This window comes from Ceratosolen solmsi, unplaced genomic scaffold, assembly GCF_000503995.2.
Source record: "Ceratosolen solmsi marchali unplaced genomic scaffold, CerSol_1.0 scaffold70, whole genome shotgun sequence".
Taxonomy (NCBI): domain Eukaryota; kingdom Metazoa; phylum Arthropoda; class Insecta; order Hymenoptera; family Agaonidae; genus Ceratosolen; species Ceratosolen solmsi.
In genome coordinates, this window is record NW_011948448.1 from 694,646 (window position 1) to 717,690 (window position 23,045).

At 28.5% G+C, this 23,045-nt stretch overlaps 3 protein-coding genes across 3 annotated transcripts; all 3 read right to left on the bottom strand.

The window, feature by feature from the left end:
- Nucleotides 1-1,727: 1,727 nt before the first annotated feature.
- LOC105366376 (citron Rho-interacting kinase) lies at nucleotides 1,728-6,688 on the bottom strand. The gene is made up of 9 exons (XM_011504798.1): nucleotides 6,482-6,688; nucleotides 5,653-5,875; nucleotides 5,138-5,371; nucleotides 4,564-5,015; nucleotides 3,922-4,359; nucleotides 3,075-3,427; nucleotides 2,552-2,712; nucleotides 1,828-2,040; nucleotides 1,728-1,732 (listed from the first exon to the last, which is right to left on the bottom strand). Exons 1-9 carry the CDS (start codon nucleotides 6,686-6,688, stop codon nucleotides 1,728-1,730), a joined length of 2,286 nt encoding a protein of 761 aa, XP_011503100.1.
- Nucleotides 6,689-6,798: 110 nt separating this feature from the next.
- LOC105366377 (paramyosin-like) lies at nucleotides 6,799-9,518 on the bottom strand. Its single transcript, XM_011504799.1, has 6 exons — nucleotides 9,386-9,518; nucleotides 8,938-9,182; nucleotides 8,392-8,838; nucleotides 8,167-8,299; nucleotides 7,182-7,573; nucleotides 6,799-7,014 (listed from the first exon to the last, which is right to left on the bottom strand). Exons 1-6 carry the CDS (start codon nucleotides 9,516-9,518, stop codon nucleotides 6,799-6,801), a joined length of 1,566 nt encoding a protein of 521 aa, XP_011503101.1.
- Nucleotides 9,519-17,085: 7,567 nt separating this feature from the next.
- LOC105366363 (Odorant-binding protein 56g) lies at nucleotides 17,086-20,544 on the bottom strand. The gene is made up of 5 exons (XM_011504781.1): nucleotides 20,416-20,544; nucleotides 19,042-19,120; nucleotides 17,508-17,599; nucleotides 17,352-17,424; nucleotides 17,086-17,256 (listed from the first exon to the last, which is right to left on the bottom strand). The coding sequence occupies exons 1-5, from the start codon at nucleotides 20,467-20,469 to the stop codon at nucleotides 17,186-17,188; spliced, it is 369 nt and encodes a 122-aa protein (XP_011503083.1). The 5' UTR covers nucleotides 20,470-20,544; the 3' UTR covers nucleotides 17,086-17,185.
- Between the last annotated feature and the right edge of the window lie 2,501 nt (nucleotides 20,545-23,045).

Sequence of the window (23,045 nt, forward strand, 5' to 3'; positions counted from 1 at the left end):
TCAAATTGCAAGCAAATGCGATTGGTATAATACTACTTAAGAAAATCTTATATTATAAATCATGTGTGCTAGTAATGTCTTATATTTCTCCATTACATTAAATTAAATCATATGACAAAGTCAATTCTATAAAAGTTTCTTTTTCCGTTAGAAAAATATCGCAGAAGGTGCCATTTTTAAATACTCTATAAAACTATAGTCTTAAGAATAGGTCTAGTCTGGTTTATGCATACATACTCGCATAAACCCTCGCATATATATATATATATATACCCACACACGAAAACGGACACTTCTAAAGAAATAAGTTAATAATTTGATCATTATTTTGATGAAACTTTATAAACCTTAGAGAAGTAAAATAGTCACGTATATCTTTTTTCAATTACTTAAAATTAAGGATATAAACATCACACTTTACAAATTTTATAACTCATAACATAAATCTTAGCACTATCGAAAGTATATAATCAAAAAATACATACAATCAATAAAAATGGTTGTTATGGTTGAATATTGTACTATCAATGTCTGAAAATGATACGACTCTATTTTATCATTTGTTCTCAATTACAAAGTTTCAACAAAATTCAAGAGCAATTTGCCACTAAATATTAAATTAAACAGCACCTAATGGCCAAATTAATTTCCAAAATGTACTTTCTTTCCTTGTCCATCAAGTACTTCCATTAAACTTGATGTAAAGCTAAATTCCGATGAACTGTCCTCATTTTGTGACCTAGAGATAAATTAATATTATAAATTTATTAAATGTTTATAAGAGTGAAATGTAAGAGTGAATGAAAATTTGTTGTATTATTTACAATTTATAGTCATTAAAATATATTAGTTGCCACTTATATAAATAATAAAAATATTAACATTTAATAGTCAAAAATTTTTTATAATATATAATTATTAAAATTAAGTTATTAAATTATTAAAATTAATTATTACCTTAGTTATATATTATTATATAATTTAAATAATTTCATTTAAATAATTACAAATTTAAAGATGTGATATAAACATTTATGTATTAATTATCTATTAATGTTAAAGGGTTTATTGCGAGAAAATTAAATTATCTTACCACGTGAATCAAGAGGATGAATATTTAAAATTTTGATTTTAACAATTCAGTTAAAAACTATTATAATTTAAATACTCATAACTTTTTAAAATTACATTTTTTATCTTAAATATCCGTTCAAAAGAAAATAATTCATATTCTGCAATGAAAGTTTAATCAATTCTTAAATTACCGATTAATAATACAACGTTGGAGTGCAAAAATCTTTCAACTTGTTTAAACGAAAGAATAAAATTATTAAATGATATATGTAAATATTCTTACAATGTGTTAAGACTAGTTAGGCTAATACTGCGGCTCTTTGTATTTATAACACCCTCTATCTTCAATATTTCCAATGTTGAATTTACAGTAGACACATAAATTCCTCGAGATCCTGAAAGTCCCAAGAATCTTGGATTGTTTAAATCCAGCAAACTTCGATTGGGTTGTATCGAAGACGTTTTGTAGGAATTTTCATCGAGTTTTATAATTTCCACAGATAAGAAATGTACAATGAATAAATAGGGTTTATGGAACGCTGAAAAATAATTGAAATATTAAAATATGAAAATTTACAGAAAAATAAAATAACCGAGAGCATTGATTGAATGAAATTGTCTTTTTTTTTTTTCTCCGATAAATTACATATTCATTAAGCTATTGAGTATTTTACAATGATTATTAAGACGTAATATTTATAAAGATAATAAAATTTCAAAATTGTTTGGTGTAAAGTATTTTAAAGCAATTACCGAAGGCGAAAGGTAAATGACTCCATGATGGATCAACGTTTCGAGTTCGTTGGCCATTTTCATTGACAAAAACCCCAAATTCATTATAACAGAGTAAGAGTTCGATATTTTGTGAATTTTGTGAAACGTCGAGTATATGAACGGGAAAAATGCCAAGTTTGGCAACACCATTAAGAGCGGCTTTTACTGAATTATCATCCTCTTCTGGAAAGTCTAAAAACAAATTTTTGATGTTTTAGTAGATTTTCATAGTCAATAATTTCTTTTATATTTTTTCTGAAATTTAGAAGTATCCGATGATATAAATACATCGATTAAGGTATTTTTTTTTTTTTTACTAAACTAGCAAACTTTGGCTAAAATTTAGTCTTGATTTCATAATTATAATTATATTGATTTTTCTAAAAAATATTTATAAGTCGTTTAATATAATAAATAAATAAACACTTTATATATTTATTGATGATTAAGCATCTTTAAATATGTTGCGATTTAAGTTTAATAAAAAAAAAAAAAAGGATAAATATAAACAAATTATTAGACATAAAATTATAGTTACTCATAATTCATTTTAAAAATGAAATCTAAATTAAATTAGTTTCACTAATCAATGCCAAATAAATTAATTTTCATTAATTACGAATTTTATTCTTTTAACGAGTTTTGCACAGTGTCGTGTTTTCTTAACTAATATATACTTTATATAGATATTATATTTACTAACCGTCGATTAAGTAGTTGTTAATATCAATTTGGAAGAATTTATGACAACCAACGACTAATATATTTTTGGTAAATAAGGCGCAACTGCAAGGGTCTCGCGTTTCAAATTCTCGAACACTTATGAATTCCTTAGAATCGTCTTTCGACGTCCACTTAAGTAAGCTGCAATTGAATAAAAATAATTGTAATGCGCAATAAAAGGGAGCTGATAATCATATGATCAATTAATTCTACATTTATCTATAGAGTATACAATGAAATACAATATAAAAATATATTTTTACAATAGCCTTTTGTAATATAAACACACAAAAATGCCATTAAATAACAATATTTCAATTTTAGACTAATTTCGATAACGAAGTCTTCAGTATTATAATTTGTTATATTAAATGAGATAATTGAATCACTCGTTCCGTTCCATCACCATTCTACAACAGCCCATTCAATTATAAAAGTGACGAAAAACACACATCTAAAAATATATATAGTTAACGAATATCAATAGATTGAGATAAATTTACATTATGTAGCTCGCCGTGGCTGCGCAAAGGAGCTCGTCTTGAATCTGATATAAATGGCAACTCTCGGATCCCGTGAGCACAGCTTTCGTATTGATTGCTGGCCTCGAGCATTCGGCGGCCAAAGCGTTGCTTTTCAATTGGCGTAGGTCGCAGGAGACGAGTTGTCGATCTTCCCCAGCTATCATAAGAGCCATGCCCAGTTGTGGATGCAAAGTGAGTTGATAAACCTTTTTGACGCCCCGTATTGCTGTCAAGCAGCGGGATTGGCCAATTCGATAGGAGAACAGACCCTCTTCGGCGCCGAATAACAAAATATTGTCCTCTTCCATTTCTACCACGGTATTCAAGTCCAGCTGAGCCAGTGAAACGACATATTTTTTATGAAAGTAAAGATTGCTCATTTTGGGTCCATTCAAAATTTAATACTCAACCTCATCTGATCTTACATATTTATTAAAACATTATGCAAAGTGCTTTATCTATCATACCCGTCATTTAGCACAACGAATCAAACTTATTTTAGAATTATATATATATATATATATATATATATATTTGTTATATAAATTTCACGATAAGCGATGTCTCTTTAAAGGAAAATTTTCACCTAACAATAATTCATCTCGATAAATCAAATGAAATTATTTCGGACAAAATTATGATTGTTACTCGTAATATTTATCATCTACTTTGGCTTTGTCTTAATATATTATCACTGGTTGGGCGATACGGTTACTATTGCGTCCGGGTTAAGTAAGAAAATTACGACGACATAAAGTAAGAAATTTTATAAAATTATCATTTGCGATTCGTCTACTTCTTAAAATTAAAAATACCTGACTCTTACCTGATTCTTCTCTAATCTCATTATGGTTTGTAATTTTTCAGTCTTTGTCGATTGGCTCGAGTAGGTTTTTAAAGCCTTGAGCCAGTTCTTCTTGTCCTGCTGACTAAGTAGCATTATGTCCAACCTAGAGGTCGGCCAGCACGTTGAGGGCGATTTAGACTCTATCCTGAGTATAAAGGGCATGTCGGAATTGGCAGTGCCAGGTACCTCAGCTTGATGTATCGTCTCACTCACGATAAAACCATCATCTGCCATAAGATCCAAGCGGGCAATCGATGCCATTCCTGGACTCGGCTGATGCTCGTAGGTGCTCAGACAAGAGCCTTCCAGTCTTAAGTATTTACGCTCCCAGCAGGATTTGGTGCGCGACGGGAGCTTTACCCAACTCTCCATCGACACGCTGGCGCTATCGTTAGTTTTATGCGCGCAATTAACGTCCTGTAAACGATGCAATGAAAAAAAAAAAAATGCAACACAATAAATAATAATAATAATGATGATGATGATGATGATGATGATGATGATGATGATGATGATGATGATAATGATGATAATGATAATGATAATAATAATGACAATGGTAATGAGACTGGTAGGATTAACGAGCGAGGTATTAAGAAAATTGCAAATAAAGTGGCGCACCTTTTCTGGAACGTCGTCTGGCTCGTCGATCGCCAAAGTTTGTACACTACCCCCGAAACTGGACAGGCTCTCCGAACTCGATCTGTAGTTTTTGTTCATCTGCCGAGCAAAACTGCCGGGCAAACCGCAATTGGCTGGCACCGAGACCGAGCACTTCAGATGCGTCATTATCTGGCAGTCGTTGCATATGGCCGCTCGCTTGCCGAATTGTATCGACTCCGTGCAGGCCGCGCACTTGCCCGCCCTCATCGGCAAACTGACATTGAATCTATGCGGTATGTTATGGCGCATCCGTTGCATTGTCAACTGCCTTGTCAACACTTCGTCCGCTACGTCCACCGAGGGCTTCTCCGGTGACGTTGGATTTGAAGCGGACAGGGGACTCGTAACCCGAGTTGCTTTGATAGTGAGAAGCTGCTCCGTTAATGTTTTGACCTTGGCGCGCTCGCGCTCTATTTTCATGCGAAACAAAAGAGCGTTTAGTTACGGATAGATTTTAATTGAGGTATTGTATAATAATGCAGCGGCTGCGTTTTATCAACGTACACAAGCTACAAGTGAAAATGACTACTACCTAATTGATTTTCCAATTCGCGATAGCCAACGGGCATGGCGCTTGGATTAACCGGTGGCACATTTTCCTTCAATTTTGTGCCGAAGATCATGTCGCAGACAGTTTTCTTGCGTTTGCTAGTCTCTTCCAGCTTCATCTGTAGATAATCGATTAGCTTTGTCTGTTGCTGGCACGTACTGCCCGCCTTCATCTCGCGTTCTTGATAAAATTGTCGCATCTCTTCAAGTACTTCCTCTAATTAAACGTCAGAAGCAAAATTTGTTATTATTCTACAACCGACTGTTATTTGGTTTTTGGAAAAATTAACGTCGGATTAATATTTAAGCTTTGCGTTAAATCGAAGAGAGAAAGACAGAAAAAAGAAAAATGAACATGATTGGCAGCCATTCGTTTCTACGAGCATTCGAATTATTGAATTACGAGTTTTGTGCGCGCGCGTGCGTGCGTGCGTGCGTATGCGTGGTGGTATGAGGGGGAGGGGGGGGGGGGTGCATCAATTTGTATGCATTCCTTACCTAATTCCACGACTCGTCCTCTTAGATCCTGTCCTTGATCTACACTATTCTGCAGGTCCGTCGACAATGCTTGATTTGCTTCGTTCAGCTCGTGCATACGCGTTAAATGCTGGGTGCTCTCTTCCTTGATAACTCGTACTTCCGCCTTAGATACTTCCAAATTTCTTTTCACTTCCGATAAATTGCATTCCAACTCACCACAAGTTTTCTGGAGCTCCGTGACCTATTCATAAATTTAGAGAAAGAGATTGAAGAAAAATTGTCAACGTTCGTTCATAACATAAAACTTTATGCCCTTTCAATTTTAATAAATTGCAATTTCTCTTATTGTTTCAGTTTGCATCTTTTTATTCACAACACAAATAAATGGAAATTATTGAAATTAACAATGTATTTTATACTCTAGATAATTACAAAACTACACGTTCCCCATTGTATTATTATTGAAATAGAACAAAAAAATTTTTTTTCTCTTAAACTATCCATAAATCCGATTATTTATTGCATAAGATTGCTTAGTAATTTTATTTTGTATCCTTTTCAGTTTCAGAGCGATTAATTCTTACGATATATCCAATTTTTTATGAAAGCATTTAATAACGAAGCTTAAACAATGAAACATTAATTCCTTATTATCTTTAATAATTAACGGTGCATGTTATATTATACGAATAAGCCTTTAAACAAGAATGCTCGTACAATTAATATTGTCGAAATGTATGAGTTTCGTTGTTAATGAAAAACAAAAACAAAAAAAAAAAAACAAAACAAAAAAAAAACAAAAAAAAAACAAAACAAAAATGATAGTATATTTGAAATCGCTCAACACCTGTTTCCCGAGCTGATTAGCCAACTTCTTGTACTGGTCGCACTGACCGACCAAATCGTTTCTCTCCTCTTCGATATCACTTGTTTCGGATTCGAGACGCTCGATCGCTCGCTCGGCGACGAGTCTCATCGTCTTCTCCTCGTTAAGGGACGCGTTCGCTTTATGTAGCTTCGTTTCAACACTCTCCAAGTCTTTCTGGAGCTTCATCTTTTCTTGAATAAGGGTATTCTCGCGCGTTTCATGATTGCTCGTAAGCTTCTCATAATCATTGAGCTGCTCTTCCAATACGGTGCAGGTCTCCTTAAGGAGCTCGATATTCACTTGATAGGAATTTTCTCATACCTCGATTCAAGCTCATTTTTCTCCTCGTTGAATTTGCTCAGCCTCGCGGCAATTCGTTCCTTTTCGCTTTGCAATGCATCAACGCGATCCTGACTACTACGCAATTGCTTACGAGTAGAGTCCAACTCCCTGCGCAGTGCCGCACTCGAACTCTGCAATTCTTCTATTTGTTGGTTGACTTGAGTCAATGCCTGTTAACAATGAGCCCGATTATAGTTTGTTGCCAATGTAATTTAATAATTATTATTTTTCTATTATTAATGTAATTTAATGAAATTATGGCCGATTGAAAAGCTCCCTTAATAATCATATTTATTCAATAAACGGGATAGAAAGGACAATAAGAGCTAATCTTTACCTTCTGAGCAGAATTGGCCTGTAATTTGTTCCTCGTCACTTCCTTCGTGGCATCCGATAATGAATTTTTCGCAGCCTCGAGCTCCTTTAACAACTTTCTAGCCTTCTCCTCCTCCTCCCGGATTTTTGCGTTAAGTCTCTCCGACATTTTTTGCTTCTCTTCCTGCAAACTCTTTAACTTCTCCTCGGCCGTCTTGGCCTCTCTCGTAGCTATCCTCTTGTCCAAATTGGCATCAGACAACTCCTTCTCCTTCTTCCAAAGATTTAATTGGGCTTGCTTGGTGGTTTGACGATCAGCCGCCGCATTTTCTCTGCACGCTTTCAGCTGCTGTTCCAAATTTTCGATCTGCTGCTCGAGGCTAGTTATTTTTACGGTATCCTCGATCGTCGGGCCTGTGCGGCGAATAAGTGACGTCCTTGACTGGTGCTGATTGGTCTTTAGGCTCGTGTTCTACTCTCTTTTCGAAACGACGCAGTAGCTCCTCGAGATCACCGACCTTACGACCTTGCTCCTCTTGAAGTATTTTATTCCAAGCAAATATATAATTAATATTGTGAACGAGGTCAAGTATTCATTTAATCATTATATGTACAAGAATTTTTTTTCTCTTAAATAGTCTTTTCAAGCTTTTTTGCACATCAACACTACAATTATTATAATTATGACAATAACATTAATACGACATTTATTAATAAGAGACGAACAGACATAATTGTTCTTGATAACTGAATTTCTCCATTATTGGCTTAAGCATTTGATCATTAATATTTATTATAAGTAAACCATCAAGTTCAAGTAAATAACATACGATATGGTATACGTACAATAATTTCGTTGGTAATCTAAATTCAAATTACATTTTAACAATATCAATTATATCGATCATTATGATTTTTAATTTAATAGAAATTATTACGATGTGTATTAAGCTATGCTGAAATAAATAATACAGCTACAATTTTTTAAAAATTATGAGCTTACGAACCTTCTTTTTGAAGAGTGCTTTTTAATTGATTTTGTAAGGCAATTTTATCTTGTGTAGCCCTCTCCAGATTTGCAGCAAGAGTCTCATTTACCTCTAAGTTTATCATAGTTTCATTTAAATCAGATTTTGTCGACTGAAACATTTTAATTATAAATAACAAAAAAATAAATAAATAAATAAACATATATATTTTTATAAATTTATTAATAAATCTAATATACATACTTCTAATTGCTGCTTCAATTGGTCATTTTCCATTCTTAGTCTGTCAATTTGTTCTTGTAACGCAACAATCAGTTGTTCTGCGCTATTCGCATTCTCCAAATGCTTAGCCTTTTCGTGTAATTGATTTTTTAAAGTCTCTATTTCGGCATCTCGAGCTGGAATTGTAGCCTTTAAACTACGTAATTGCTCTTCGCAGTCTTTCAACTCATTTTGCGTCAACTCCAGAGCTACGTTCAATCTCGATTGTCGACAATGATTAGAATCCTCTTCATTCCGTAACTTATTATCCAAATCTATATTCTTAGCTGTTTCTAATTCCAATTTGGATCTAAGTTCAGCTATTTGGTTATGAGCTCTCGTTGATATTTGTTCTAATTTATTCTCCACGCCTACAGAACTTTGGCGACTTAATTCTCGCATTTTATTTAATGATTCCTTGTATTGAACCTGCAATAAATTTTTTTTTTGATAAACCAAGTGTGTTATAAGAAAATATTCGTTACAAGTAATGGGAGTATTAGCGTTGAAGAATTTAAGCTACAATACCTGGAATACTCTTAATTTGTGTAGTTCGGCATTAGCAGTTTCGAGTTCGCATTCTAATCTCTGTAATTTAGAACTCATCTCATTGTTACTAGTGCACAATTCAGTTATGCGCATAGTTTGAGAATCAATATGATTATTGAGTTGAGTAACTTTATCCTTTTCTGTATTTTCCCACTTCTTTTTTGCACTTTTAATCAAATTTAAAGCTCTTGTTTCTAACTCTCTCCTCTCTTGACGCTCTAAATCTGTTATAAATAAGTAATAGTATCCATTAGATATAATTCATTATATATAAAAAAACAACAACGATGATACAGTGACATATCACAATGGATATTAAGTTATAATTTTCAACGAGATTAATTTTTTTTAAGCATAAACATTTTTTAAATAAAAAATAAAAAATTCAAGTAAATTCTAATTCTGATATTTAATCTAATTTATGTACCGAGTGTGCGTTTTACTCCAGCTAATTCAGATTTTGTTGTGACAAGCTCACGCTCAAATTTATCTCTTTCTCTATGAGATACTTCCAATCTCTTTGTCATTTCATCCAATTGAGTTTCCAAATTGGAAGTCATTCTGTAGTTTGACGCTGTTTTATCTTGAAGTTCCAGTAATTTTTTTTTTTGTTCTCGTACCTCTTTTAATTCTTTCTTTTTATTTTCCATTTGTATTTCCATTTCAATTTTTTCCAACAGCTTGTTTGTCTGTGTAATGAAAAAGATTATTGAAATAAATACTATTTTTTAATATATTTTGCAATATGTAAAACTATTTTTTGCTTTCAAACAATACTGGCATATATAAATATTGTGAATTATAACATATAAAATATAAGATAATTAAAAACAATATTAAATTAAGTGAGACATCATTGAGTAAGGGAAAAATTGAAGGGATAAAAGGATTAATTACTGTACTATTAAACGAGATTAATGCACAAGATAAACTACATTTATCGTATAAATGTGTATAATAAAATTTAAACATTCAAAAACCTCGCATAATACAATTTAAACAATTATTTATGCATCAGTGATGCGTATAATAGAGAAAAAAACTACATGGTTATTATGAATGTCGTGTGTGTGTGTGTGTGTGTGTGTGTGTGTGTGTGTGTTCAGGCATACACAAATGGATGCATACACATATGAGCGAACACAGCCATAGATGTTTACAAAGCTTCTGTATAACAAACTACAAACGAATGCTCTTGAAAGGGATCGTAAAATATACGCAATTCATTAGAATTAATAAGCCAAATAGCGACAAGACGATTTTGGATTATGAAAAATAGCTTTTGTCGGTAAGAGAATCATTGAAATAATGCCTAAAACGGCATTTAAAAGAAAGCTACATTCGATGAAGCCAAGATGTCATTCACCTAAACGGTATCGCTTACGCGGGAAAACCAACAACAAAGCGCCTAAATAAGAGAATTAATAATAATCAACTAACCTCGAATTTCATGAGACAAGCCATGTTGTTTTACTCATCAGTTAATCGCAGCTCGTTGCACACGCTGCAAGACTACTTATTTAATCCGAGGCAACTGTCGTAAAGATCGTTATTCTCCCTCGCGTAATATTAACGGTCGCCTCCGTCTGGAATCACAGTCCTGTATATATTATTTTCACGCCGCTCCGCTTTTTTTTCAAATAGAATGCTCGTTCCGCATTCCATCGTTTCAATTGCGTTTTTTAGACGGACTGCAAATGGTACGTGGAACGCGTACTCTGTCCTGTCAGTTATTGCAGTCAACGGTCAACCGTAACAGATGGCGAACGGCAATAATTTGAAAAACTCGCTAGATCGTATTATTTTTCCGACACCAGTAATATTTTCAATTTTTTTTTTATTTTTACCGACCTATAGGACGCGAATAATTTGACGATATATATATTTTTTATGCTTATAAGTTTCGTTTGTGATTGAAATTTAATTAACGATTTACGTGCTTCAGCATTGTGATACATATATACATATATATATATATATATATATATATATATATATTGTTTTTGAGAAATCGGCTTATTAATAATGATCATCGTTTCAATATAAATGAAAGTTTCAAAAGTTTTTTTAAAGTTATGAGCTTGAAGGTGTATCGTGCTTATTATTGATCTATAAGGAATAAAAATTCACTTCTTATTATTCCCTTTTAAATAATAATATTTTTAATATCAACTGGTTATTATTACTTTAATGTTATTTTTCCCTTCTCATTCAATTAGTAATTTAATAGGGGTTTTTTTTTTTTTTTTTTTAATGTGCATAGTTTATAAAAGTAATTACATGTGTTTCTATAATAAAGTAAAGTTTGCAAATTTTTGTAAGCACAATATAGATAAAGAACACAAATATACTATAAGACTATCGAAGGCAATAAAGTAAAATACTATTAAAATGCAAAGAGTAAAAATAAAAATATATCTTGATAACACTTATTTATAGTTTTTATATCATTGGGTGATTTTTATCTCAAGTTTTATGGCAAAACATGTCGATGACAATTGCTACAAATTACATGTTAAGTGGCTATTCATACCATTACTTTTATATTAGACAAATTGTTGCAATGACTATTTTATAATTTAATACAAAGTACAAATTAAAAACAATGAAAAATATCTATTGATAGTACTTTTGCAATTTAAATTCAACGAGCAATAAAAAGGAACATATATATACAAAAATTAACGACCAAAATTTTGTTCAACGCCATAAATGATATTGACAATGAAAAATAGTAATAATAATTCTTTGATAGTTTTATTCAAATTATAATTAATTATTCAAAACACAAAATAAAAAAATTAATTATTAATAGTAATTCAAGTTTTATATAATATTTGTCTTTATAACATATTTCTGAAGAGAAAGATCATTGTGTTATATTATTCATTATAAAATTACTTTATTATGATTATTTATTATTTAATGTCTGTCTTATTCAATAAGATAAATTCAATAAGTCAATAAGGTATAATGAACATTTTTTCATTTGATATTCGTAACTTTAACTAACTGTAGATTGAATTTATAAAATTAACAAAATTATTATTTAATGACATCTGTGAATTTATTTAAATTTTGTTTAATTGCTAAATGTACATGTAAATAAATAATCTCTAAATCTTATCTATTTCATTTCGTGTAAACCATCATTTGACACACACGATGATAAAAATTTAAAAAAAAATAGAGTTTATGATTGTATTTAAAGAAGGAAAAGAAATTTTCACATCGTATACAATAATCTGTAAGATGAAAACTAAACATTTTTCAAAAATATTATTTCAAATTATTCAATTTTTAAAACCAATAGCTATTTTACATTTTGTACATTTATACGTTATTTATTAGTTGTTTTCATTATTAGTTATTCGTTTTATTAGTTATTAGTTGTTTTCATGTTTATGCATAAAATACAAAAAATAATTACATAGTTTTTAAGAACTTGATAATTATATAAATTCCCGCATAATAATAAGACACTTTGTAAAACATTTTTTATTATTAAATTTAAAATATTTGAGGAATTATAGCTCATTAATTTTTTCAAGTTGCATGAGTAATGCTGTCAAGTACGTATGTTATTCCATCGAAATTAATTGATGTAATTTAATAAGTTACAAAATAAAATATAAAATGGACTTATGTGACTACAATATTTAATTAATATAAAAAATTTAATTTATAAAATATGGTCTCGATACGTATGTACGAAAGTATTAGGAACAATATGTTGCTCGCGTGATAATAATTTTTAACGGTATTTTAATTGAAGATACTCGATTGAGTTGGAAAATCTGAAACTCTAATACATATAGATAAAATTTGTTTCTGTTATTTTTCTGTTCTTCATTTTCATTAATTTTTAAAAACATAAATGTCAATTTCAATATTTTTTCATTATTATTATTATTATTATTATTATTATTATTATTTATTAATTAATTAATTAATTTATTTATTTTTATTTTTCTTTATAATATATAGAAGCTATCATAATAACAATTGCAACATTGTTATAATTTTATGTGGTGAATTCATTGTTTTAGAAACATTGTGTTTTTTATAAGATATACCACTGATATCTCAAATTACATATGTAAGAAGAATTGTAATTAGTTAAGGGATTAATTAATTTTTCTCGAAGGATTATTGTAAATACAATTAGTCAAATTTCATTTAACCACTTTTTGATATTTTCGTATGATTTTGACGGGAGCTCTGAACGACAAAAATTTTGAATAATTAATTACTTAGGCTTTATTTAATATATGTCAACTTTAATCCGATGACCCGGTAAATATTGAATAACGGTTTGCTATTTGGAAAGTATACAAAGCAAAAGTAATTTTTAAAAATTAATGTTGTAAAGTAATATATAGGTTTTTAGATCAATACATACTATATTTTATTTTATTTTAAAATAAAATTAAAATTTGTAATCATTATATGTAATTATAATTGATAAATTTTGAAATTTACGTATATTATAGCCAATAATCATAAGTGGCTATGAGATAATGGATTAATGGATTCATGGATAAGGAGATAATGGATTTCTAAATATAAAAATTTACTAATTTTCATTGATTAAATGAATGAATTTATTTAACAATAGTTTTTTTTTTCTTCAAATTAACTTACGATGAATTAAGTCTTTCTGAATCAAATACCTAACCAGATACTTAATTCCACTTAAATATAACTGATAATAATTTTTTTGGAACGAGAAATTCTATTATAATGTAATGAGGAAATTACTCATTAAAGAATTTTCTTCATTACATGTTATTCTTTTTCTTTTAATATTAATTGTTAGTTAATCAATGGGAAATTATTTTGTCAAGAGTAACAACATTTTAATTATTTAACATATGCGTATCGTTCATTTTCTACGTTAACCAAATCATCACATTTAAGCAATAAAATTTTTATATTTTTTCAATCAGTGATTTAATATTTTAATTTAAAAATAATTCCAATTCAAATTCTCCTACTTGTGTACCAATTTGTATGGCTTTTCAATCCTTTGTCAAAGTATTTATAGTCTGAACATACATTCCGCTCGATTTATCTATATTACATATAATATACAATTGAATTTTTAGAATATCTTATTTATTGGAGATTTATTTGCATTAACAATTATATCGATCACATATATTGTCATTTATAATTAGTGACAAATTTGGAATTTATTTTATTTATAAAACTCTATTGCAACTTTATTTTTAAACTACTTTAGGCTCTAACAAGTTTTTTTTTCTAACTCAACGGTAATTGAGAAACACTATTTTTTATTTCTTAAAAAGAAAATTTAATAGAGAAGGGAATGATAAACACGAATTATTTAATTTTATTATAGCTTTCAATGATATATTGAAATAAATATTTTGTTTTAGTGAGAATTATGTACTCATATATAACTCTTTAATATATTAAATTACAATGTTTAAATTATTAGATCAAATTGCGTCAAATGATATTTTCTTCTTTCAAAACTTAAATATATGTGAGGGTACATTGAAAACTAATATATTTATTTAACAATTCTTGAGTGGTTAATATATATCAGTTTTAAATACAAACTGTAAATTATTATTTCCATTTAAAATTCAGTCACTCATTTCCTAGGGCAAAAAATCCAAAAATTGAAGAGGAATGCAACACTTGGAGTATAAAAATTCAAATGCAATATCTAGGATAATTAATACTTTGTCGATTAATATATAAATATATATTATTTATTCCAGATAAGATCCTTAACATTTGTTTTTAATAATATCGATTATTAATCTAATATAGTATTAGTAAAAAGCATGATATTAAAAGCTGAAATTCTTCCTGTATTATACGTCGGCAAATCTTAATTAAAATCCAATCGATTGCTTATTGGAAATCTTATTTCATTTTTATCTTATGATGCAGATAATTATTGATATATAAAAACTATAAAACATTTATTTCTCATGATGTGGTAGTAAGGATAGGAGTAGAAGGAGTATTATTTGTTATTTTATTAAAAATTATAATAATAAAATAACTAATATTTCTCTATGATTTGTTATAACACTTATTTTTATAATATGTTACTTTATACTAGAATTCATAGCGAATCTGAAAAATATCTGAAAAAGATATATAAATAATTGATAATAGAATTTATTTCACGGTCATAGGAATAAGTAGATATGTATATCAATTTGGTATCATATCCGTATATTCTTTAATCATTAATTTTAGTATTTTACAAATAAATTATTGTATAAATAATTATTACAAATAAACGAGTCTCTTTACCCAATGTTTAAGTAAGAATTTCAATGATATAATATAATATTTTTATCTATTTGAATACACTGCAAGTAAAGATACAAATTATATATTCTTACCTCTCTTCTGATCCAAGGAAAATTGTATTACAATTTTTACATAACCTTTCTTGATTAATGATTTCAAAGCATTTTATTCTAGATAAAATGATTAATGTAAAATACTTGAAACATAATTTAAAAATTTTAATTTAATGTTGAATCGCAGATATTTTTAAAAATAACCCGTATAATAAATTTTACATAAAAATTAATATGACCTTGAATAAAGAAAATTACTGGTAAATAGTATATGATAAAATAATTTGTATTTTAAGATACAACGAAAACTCTCTCTCTCTCTCTCTCTCTCTCTCTCTCTCTCTCTCTCTCTCTCTTTCTCTCTATCAATCTATCTATCTATCTAAATTATACACATTATTTTATATAAATAATGTTTTTATTAAAGTAATTTGTTAGGTCTATTATTTATATTACGATGGAAAATTTGTTCATTAATTTTACCAAAATTGATACATTGATTATATATTCAATTATAAGTAGAATTTTCAGTTTCTGTATAAGTGGAATAATTGTATTCATTTACTTTTAAAAACGCTTTTATAAACAATTCTTTAAAAATCTTGATTAAACATAAAAATTAGTAAATTATTCAATTTCAACTATTTCAATTTATTTATATGAATTTTTTCGATTGAAGAAAATTTATAATCATCACTTGTAGCTGTATATGTATTTATGATTTTATTTATACATAAATATTATATAAAAATGTAATAATTTTGAAAATAATCTCTAGAAGCTAACTAATTTCTAATCTTAAAATTTTATCGTCCCAACACAAGACGAACATTTTTTATGAAATAAAAATGAAATAAAAATCCATTGGAATGAAAAGGAGAAATGAAAGCTCATCTTAATTAACAAAGTGCAAAGCATTCGTTTCACTATCATTTATCAAAAGTTCATGGACATCGACTGTGAAGTACCTACATTTATAATAATGGCGCACGGATGTGTAAGAATCTCGTTGTTGGCGACTCGATTAATGTAGATACCAAATTCTAAATAATTATGCGCCTGGATAGAGTAACCGGCTATGAAGTAATAAAAAATAATCAAATTTTATGGTTGAGACACGAAGTTAATGCTTAATTACTGCCAACCGTGTAAATAAAATAAGCTGAAATATAATTCTCACCGAATAAAATTTCTCAATCGCCAATCTCGTTCTTCAAATATTAAAATATATTATTACAAAAGTACTGTACAAATATAATAAAACTTGCATGCTGCTATTAAAAAAAAAAAAAAAAAAAAAAAAAAAAAGACATGAAAATGTTGTACTAATTAATATAAATTAATGTTATTTCAAAGTAAGCAGTGATTAGAATTGTAACCAACCGACTTTGTCAATCTAGTAATTTCAAAGTTATTATTTAATGGTAAGAAAAAAGACGAAAATTCGTAGACCAATCCTTCGTACGTAAATGTGCATAAACAATAAGTATAAAATATATAATTAAAAATCTATAAAAAAAAAAAAAAGAAAGCAACTATTATAATAGTAATTAATTATTACTTCTCCATATCGAATTATCAGTTTAAAAATCTTGTATACAAGAATACGAATATTGACGTTTACTCAAAGGATTATATCAACTGTCCTTGTTTATTATTTAAGAATTTTATTTACATAATAAAAGCATAAACACAGTCTAAAAAGTAAATGGAAAAAAGAAGCGAGTTCAATGAAATACATAGATATTTTAAAGTTAAATGTATTGTCATTGAATGAGATATTTTTGTAATAACAATTATAAATCTGTGAGGGCCGTTCTCATAAGTTGTTTAACAACTCTTATCATATAAGTTTTCTTATATTAAGCTATTGATTACGGTATTATACCATTGTCGAGTAAACACTGCAACACTTTGCCACCAGTTTCACAAGTAGATGGGCCCTCTAGAGATTATTAACAAAAATCATATTTAGATATTTAGAATTAATGGAGGAAAAATTACATTATTATTTTAACGATAATGAAAAAATTCACTTACTTAGTTGTCTACACTTTATAATTTCCTCTTTTTGTACATTATTGTTTTCATTAAACGTCCCATCGTCGTTCATCTAAAAATGGTAAAACGATTTAATTCAGGTACAATACAACTTTCTTAGACATAATTTACTCATCCTATATAAATTTTACTTACAAATCCACTTTTTTTTAATACACAGGCCGAAAAACAATCGAGTTGCCGAGTTCCAGAGACACTTTTAGTTTTCATTAGGTTTTCTAATTGTGCTATAGATAATAAATATATAAATATAAGTGATCGTTCAATTTAATAGTAAAGATTAAATTACAGGTTTTATGTTCATGTGTTATATGTTTGGAGTTCTTAAAATAATTTCTTAACTCTATATATATAAGTACATTTATTTATATATCTTTATAATCATTTTAATTATTTTTAAATAAGTTTGAATGCATATTGATGACCTCGAACAAAAATACCAATTTTATTGACACATACGATAAAAGACTATCGATGCAATCTCTCCTTATGATCTCTTTCTATACATGATTTACTCTCTCAGTTAACAAGTAAAATTTATTTGTTTTAAAAGTTCTAGTAAATTCATATACTTGAAAAGATGAAACGAAGCTTAATGACGTAGAGATTTTAATAAATTCGATATTACTAAGAAATAGAACCAGATTAAAATGTAAGTTATTTAAAATTTAATTACAATACTGCTTTCCCATTTTTATCACAATGGTCATGCTGTTCGATATTTATAATCATTTATATTGGCAATTTCGATACTTCAAAATTTTAATATTCAAAGGAGGAAATTTCAAAAGTGCCCTGTGCACATATGATAGCTCCTTCATTAGTTGTCATATAAAGTAAAATATACAAATTTTTTGTAATAATGCTAAATTTTATAATTAATATAAATTTTCAAACAAAAAGTATGCGTAAGTATTAAGTATGTATATATGTCAAGTATACGTGTAACCCAAAATATTATTACTCAAATTTATCAAATAATTTCATATATATATATATATATATATATATTTACATACATACTCTATGTATTTACGATTAAATTTTGATTATCCCATTATTTTTAAATCTCATTTATGATTATAATATTATTGCCTTTCTCTAAATTGTCAAGATTCTTATATATATATATATTTATGTAATATTCTTTTAAGTTCACCATCGTATAATAAAGAAATGAGATTGGTGTTCTGTCTGAGAGAAGATAGATTGAGATGGTTTAAATGATTAAGAAAATTCATGTCGGTATCATATATCTATGACATTAAAATAAAATTAAAAAATCAATGTAATAAAAAATATCTTGTTTAACCAATATGAGTTACATATTACATTTTCAACAAATATTAAGCTTTCATCGCCTTATGTGGTGATGTACGATTATTAGGGTCGTTGAGACACGCATAGATGGATTATAATGATTAATAAAACGAATATTTATTTTGAGGTAATATTTATATGCATCAATAATGTATATATTTCAAAATAATTTTTTTTTATCTATTTTTTCATGCTTTTGTTTGCCTTCAATTTACCAATTACGAAAAACTTAAGAAAATTAAGAAACAAGTCCAGTGAGATTTGTAATATTTTATTTATAAAAAAAACTTTTGCTTCGATATATCTATAAGCTTTAGATGAGAATAATTAATAAATACAAATTTCTTACTTCGATGAATACCATTTTCAAATGCACATGATTCTATTTCCATATCACTCTGGTTCTTCTCCTTTTCTGTAAATTCATGCTGAAAATTAAAAATTTTAATACTTTTTGACATTATTGCAAGCTAGAAATCTATTGATAATATTAAAATTTCAAAATATTTAAATTATACGAAAATCTTTCTACTTCAAAGAAAATAAAAATATTTTACAAATCAAACGAATCAATGTTAAGCAATTTTTTTTCGGACATAATTGTAGGTGCATAATTATATTTCATTAGCATCGGATTCATTATAAAACATATAAATTATATCAGGAGAATAAAGTTATATGTAAAGGCGTTAAAATATAAAACGTATATTATAGAAAAAACACATTCTTATTATATATGCGCGCGTGTGTGTGTGTGTGCGTCTGTGTGCTAATTAAAGATGAAAAGTAATACAATATTTGTATTTTCTGTTTATATTAGTTATTGATAACTAGAATAGTTAAAAATAATCTTGTTCGTCTAGTATATTGAATCGACTATTTAAATCATTTTAATGGAACACATGATATTTTACGAGTCTCTAAAGACAAAATGTGTTCATAATGCTTGTGACATTTACTGTGAGTAAATTTTAAAAGCTCTAAAGCTATAATATTTCATTTCAATTATTATTTTAGAACTTTTCTTTAATTTTTAAATCATATGATTCATATTTTAAGTTATACCTAAAGAGATTGTTATTAACAAGTTATTTAATAATAAATCTAAACAAATAAAGCTTCGGTTAAGGTTTAATATTTAATATTGAGACATGAAATTTGTTGCAATTTAAGTATATTGTTTAATTTTATAAAATTTACATTACATATACATTTGTACTATATAATCTTAGATAAAAAATAACATCAAATCAAAAATAAAATTTATTGATATTTTAATGTTGAAAATTCTTTAGCGATTAATTAAGTTTCTGGGAATAAAATTTATTTTATTATAAGTTTATTCAATATTTTACAAGAAAAATTATTAATTGAAAAATTCATGAAGTCTCGCTCAATAAAAGAAGGAAAATATTATATTCATATTTTTTTTTTTTTTTTTTTTTTTTTTTTTTTTTTTTGGTAGTGTATGGTTTACAATAAATTACAATTTATTGTGTACAAAAAGGAAAACAATAATCTATACGCAAAAGATAGTACTTGTATATTATATTCCATTTATGCACTTTTATTTTATTTTTTTTTAAATTGGATATTTTAGTAAGAATATTGTAATGTAATCATAGCAATGTAATGATCGAGATTAAGTATTCTATTGATAAGATTTCACATAAATTGCTGATATTTGGTAATATTTTAATGTCTAAGCGGAGAAAATAATTACCCCCTTAACACCAACAATGCAGATCACTGCGAGAATAGGGATAAGTAGTCTCATCGTTAATTGATTAACTAAAGGATCTCACAATATTATTGGACTCTCGCACATCGACTGAACTCACTAACTGAGCTTTACAATTCGTTTTATACTGCACATATATGTGCTGCAGTATCGTTCGTGTGGATAAATCGATGAATAGCCCATTTAAATTATTAATTTTTATTATCTAGTAATATAATATGGTTTGGCTATTATTTTCTCAATACGTTACCATAAATACTAAATTTATTACGCTGCAACTGATAAGTTTGTTATAAGTTCAAATTTTTAAAAATACTTTTTTTATGATAGAATATATTTACCAATGTAATAAAAAAAAAAAAAAAAAATGCTAATCTTTTTCTTTCTCTTTTTCTCACAAGTTTCATCATATTCCTATCACTTATTAAACGATTATTTATTAAATGGTTAATCAATTTTATTAAGTATTAAATTTTTCTAAATATATTGAGCATCATTGAATTTATCCCTCAATGAGGAATAATATAAATAACATCTAATTTGACAAATTTCATTCGGAAAAATAATGTCAGGATTACTTATATGAGAAATCCTTAAGTGCTATTTTAATTCTGCATTATTAGTTTCATTAAAAGTTACCGCTAAATGCACTTTATGCACAATCGCCAATTTATAATATTCGTTCGTCCGTTATCCTATGTTTGTTCTATTATTTTTGTTTCATTCAATATTAAATAAAATGCAAAATTAATTACATAAAATTATTAAAAACAACATAAATTCAGCGAATATTTAAAATTTGTATAAATATTTTAATTTATAAGTAATATCATATTAAAGTATTTTTAATAGTTTTTGCGTGTGCTTTAATTAGAAATAACCAGTGATGATTTAATTTCCATAGTATTTTCAAATAATGTGTGTGTGTGTGTGTGTGTGTGTGCGCGCGCGCGCACGTGCGAAGCAAAGAACGCGTTTTAGCATTTTTTAATATTTTGATTGACGTGAACTGCAAAAGGGAGAGAATATTAACGTTATTAATAAAAGTGTCATTGTAAAAGTATCTATTCTATAATAAAACAGCTGTTAATACATTTTGATGTTTTTAAATTAAGTAAAATGTGAAAATTCTATTTAATTCGATAGAGCTCGCCGACTTTAAGAGCGATCATCAATTCAATGCAAAAGAAATAATTCCCAACAACATTAAGCTAAATACGTGTTAATTTAAACGGGCGTTAGATATTGAAACAAAAGCTAGAAATCCGAAATGCCCAGTGAATTTCTAAAGTAAAGCAAGATTTACTCTACAATACTAGTAACAACGGCATTTACATTGCAGGAATCATATTGTAACGAACTCGTTTTGTTTACGAAAATTTTAATGGAAATGAGAAGTGCCCTTGATTCGTCATCACCTAGTTGTTTGTTTCAACCAGTCTAACCATTCCACTATTCTCGAATTTCATGTGGCAAGCCATGTACAGAAATTTATGTATGTAATGTATGAAAGAGCGAGAAGAAAAAGCAAAGTTGAGAGGAGCAAGGGAGAAAAATATCTTCGACGTCCCGCGAGTTCAACTCCGCTCATTTTAAACATCAAAATATATGCAATTGTCTTACATAAGCTGCGCGCGTAATAACAAAAGACGTTCTAGCTCGGCGATTCTCAACGAGAGTCGCGTATATAATGCACAAGAGCTCCGCCATTGTAGATGATAGAGAGCGAGAGAAAGATCAGTCGCCGAGACAACAACGAGAGGTATTGCTGCTTTAGATGGAAAAAAGGGTGAGGGGAATAGGGGGAGACAGAGGTGGAGACAGAGGTGGAGATGGAGGTGGTGGTTGAGGTGGTTGAGGTGGTTGAGGTGGTTGAGGTGATGGAGGCGAAGGAGGAGAAGAAGAAGAATAAAAATAAAAAGAAAAAGAAAAAGAAAAAAGTAAAAGAAAACAAACTCGATTCCAAGGAGCGATTCGTCGTTCACGGAGCTCCGCCACATTGGGAGAAAGTAAGTGTGAGCTTATCTCGCACTCGTCGAACAACAAGTATCGCGGCTTTTATAAAATAATACCGAGGCTCGTGTATGATATGTAATATGTACCAGCGGCCGGGCAGGTTCGTGCCGATGGCCCAGGGCGAACTTCTTCTCTTGCGCCCATCCACAACAAGCAAAAACATTTGAATTTCATCGCTCAACGGCGACGAATCAGCAACGAAGCAATTGAATCAATTGCATTTATCGAATTGCTTGACTTTCAAATGCCCGCGAAAAGAGAGTATAGTTTATAAGTAATAAGTTTCGCGTATTTCTTCTGTATTATATCTACAGCTGCCACGCCTTGTTTACCCCGGTCTACGTTAAAAAAAAAAAAAAAAAAAAAAAAAAAAAATTGAGCAGCACTCGTTGATGTTACATGGATGACTGATATACGTAAGCTACCAGAAGGCGAATTGTCGTCAATTTGATGAAATTGAAAATTCGAATATTGAAATGACGTTGTTCGTAGTGCGCGGTGTTATTTCGCTTAAATCGCACATATCGTAAGTGCGTTATTTTAAAATCCGATAAAAGTTGCATAAAAAATAGTGAAACTTGAAGTATCAAATTGCT

What these genes read in the sequence shown, in the direction of transcription:
- LOC105366376 (XM_011504798.1), bottom strand. Translation starts at nt 6,688, where the DNA reads ATGAAGCTCCAGAAAGACTTGGAGAGTGTTGAAACGAAGCTACATAAA. An exon ending in CGAATTGGAAAATCAATTAG is followed by an intron (nt 5,016 to 5,137) that starts GTAGTAGTCATT and finishes GCATGAAAATAG; the next exon opens with AGCGCGAGCGCGCCAAGGTC. An exon ending in TAACAACTACTTAATCGACG is followed by an intron (nt 2,041 to 2,551) that starts GTTAGTAAATAT and finishes ATTTGTTTTTAG; the next exon opens with ACTTTCCAGAAGAGGATGAT.
- LOC105366377 (XM_011504799.1), bottom strand. Translation starts at nt 9,518, where the DNA reads ATGACTTCCAATTTGGAAACTCAATTGGATGAAATGACAAAGAGATTG. An exon ending in AAGCACTCTTCAAAAAGAAG is followed by an intron (nt 7,574 to 8,166) that starts GTTCGTAAGCTC and finishes TTCGCCGCACAG; the next exon opens with GCCCGACGATCGAGGATACC. An exon ending in AGGCCAATTCTGCTCAGAAG is followed by an intron (nt 7,015 to 7,181) that starts GTAAAGATTAGC and finishes CATTGTTAACAG; the next exon opens with GCATTGACTCAAGTCAACCA.
- LOC105366363 (XM_011504781.1), bottom strand. Translation starts at nt 20,469, where the DNA reads ATGAGACTACTTATCCCTATTCTCGCAGTGATCTGCATTGTTGGTGTT. An exon ending in TGAAAATGGTATTCATCGAA is followed by an intron (nt 17,600 to 19,041) that starts GTAAGAAATTTG and finishes TATTATCTATAG; the next exon opens with CACAATTAGAAAACCTAATG. An exon ending in TATTAAAAAAAAGTGGATTT is followed by an intron (nt 17,425 to 17,507) that starts GTAAGTAAAATT and finishes TACCATTTTTAG; the next exon opens with ATGAACGACGATGGGACGTT.